Here is a 1,052-nt window from a genome sequence, read left to right on the forward strand (position 1 = left end):
TGAGCATCTTCTACGGCGACGAGGGCACCTAACGAGATTTCTGCCAGAGCCGTTTCGTTTCTGTAAGGGAATGCAGTTTCTACCTTTTCGTGAAGATTCTCCAACTGTGTTAGTTTCTCACTTTCATCTGATGTAGTCTGCGATGGCTTCATTTTATCATATGAGTACCTAAAATCAACTAATAGTTCCCGAGCCGTCTCTCCGTATTTAAGTATCGGAAGTTTTGTTGCTTCTTTAGTTAACCGTGCAGCATTTTCTGCAACGGCTGCGGCCCTCTTCACTTTCTCGAGAAGTTCAACGCCCTTCTTCTTCTCAGCCTCCCCATCAGATGGATTACTCTCCGCTTCTTTGACCAACTTATTAATTTTCGCGACGAACTCTTTGGCTTCTCTGGTTAAGTCAGTGGCATTTTTTGCAGCAGCAATACATTCATCCTTCAACTGCAAAATCTTATTCCTCGTCGCATTCGCCGCTTTGACCGATTCAACGGCTAGTTCTGCCAAATCAGAAATGTTTTTAGGATCTATACTGATTTCATTTTCAACAGCGCCAGTCTCTGTGGTTCCACTCACACTCACACAACAGAGCACAATGGCCAACAGGTACAACACACGGCACGGTAACATAGACACTCTTGTCAATAATATCAAGTGAGGTACAACAACGTCTGTATGCGTGTAAAGATATAAAAAAAAGCAATACAGAATCAAAAAATAAATATTATATCATAGACTTTAGGAAGCATAAATAGTAAACTACGAAAAAACTCACAACGCGAAAAACAAATCAACCAGTTAAAGAATGCAATACAGCGCAATAACCTCAGTAAGAGTAAAAACAGAAAAAAAAAAAAGAACACACTCACAAATATCTCAAAAAAAGGCTCAGAGACCCAGCAAAACAAACACAAAACAGATATTAACCATTAGCCCAATTTACCAAGTAAACACAGAAATACACTAACTATGGGTGTAATTCTATATGTGTATATACGCAATTATAAATATAAATTCATTTCTTATTATTTCTTTTTCCTTTCCCACTATAAAAAA

At 38.3% G+C, this 1,052-nt stretch overlaps 1 protein-coding gene across 1 annotated transcript; it reads right to left on the reverse strand.

Moving 5' to 3' along the window:
* Nucleotides 1-2: 2 nt before the first annotated feature.
* TM35_000501320 (uncharacterized protein) lies at nt 3-626 on the reverse strand (the record flags this gene model as incomplete). The annotated part of the gene is made up of 1 exon (XM_029030579.1): nt 3-626. A coding segment is annotated over one exon (624 nt), but the record flags the coding sequence as incomplete, so codon positions are not given.
* Between the last annotated feature and the right edge of the window lie 426 nt (nt 627-1,052).

The sequence above is a fragment of the Trypanosoma theileri genome (assembly GCF_002087225.1).
Source record: "Trypanosoma theileri isolate Edinburgh chromosome Unknown TM35_Tth_50_V1, whole genome shotgun sequence".
Classification (NCBI taxonomy): domain Eukaryota; phylum Euglenozoa; class Kinetoplastea; order Trypanosomatida; family Trypanosomatidae; genus Trypanosoma; species Trypanosoma theileri.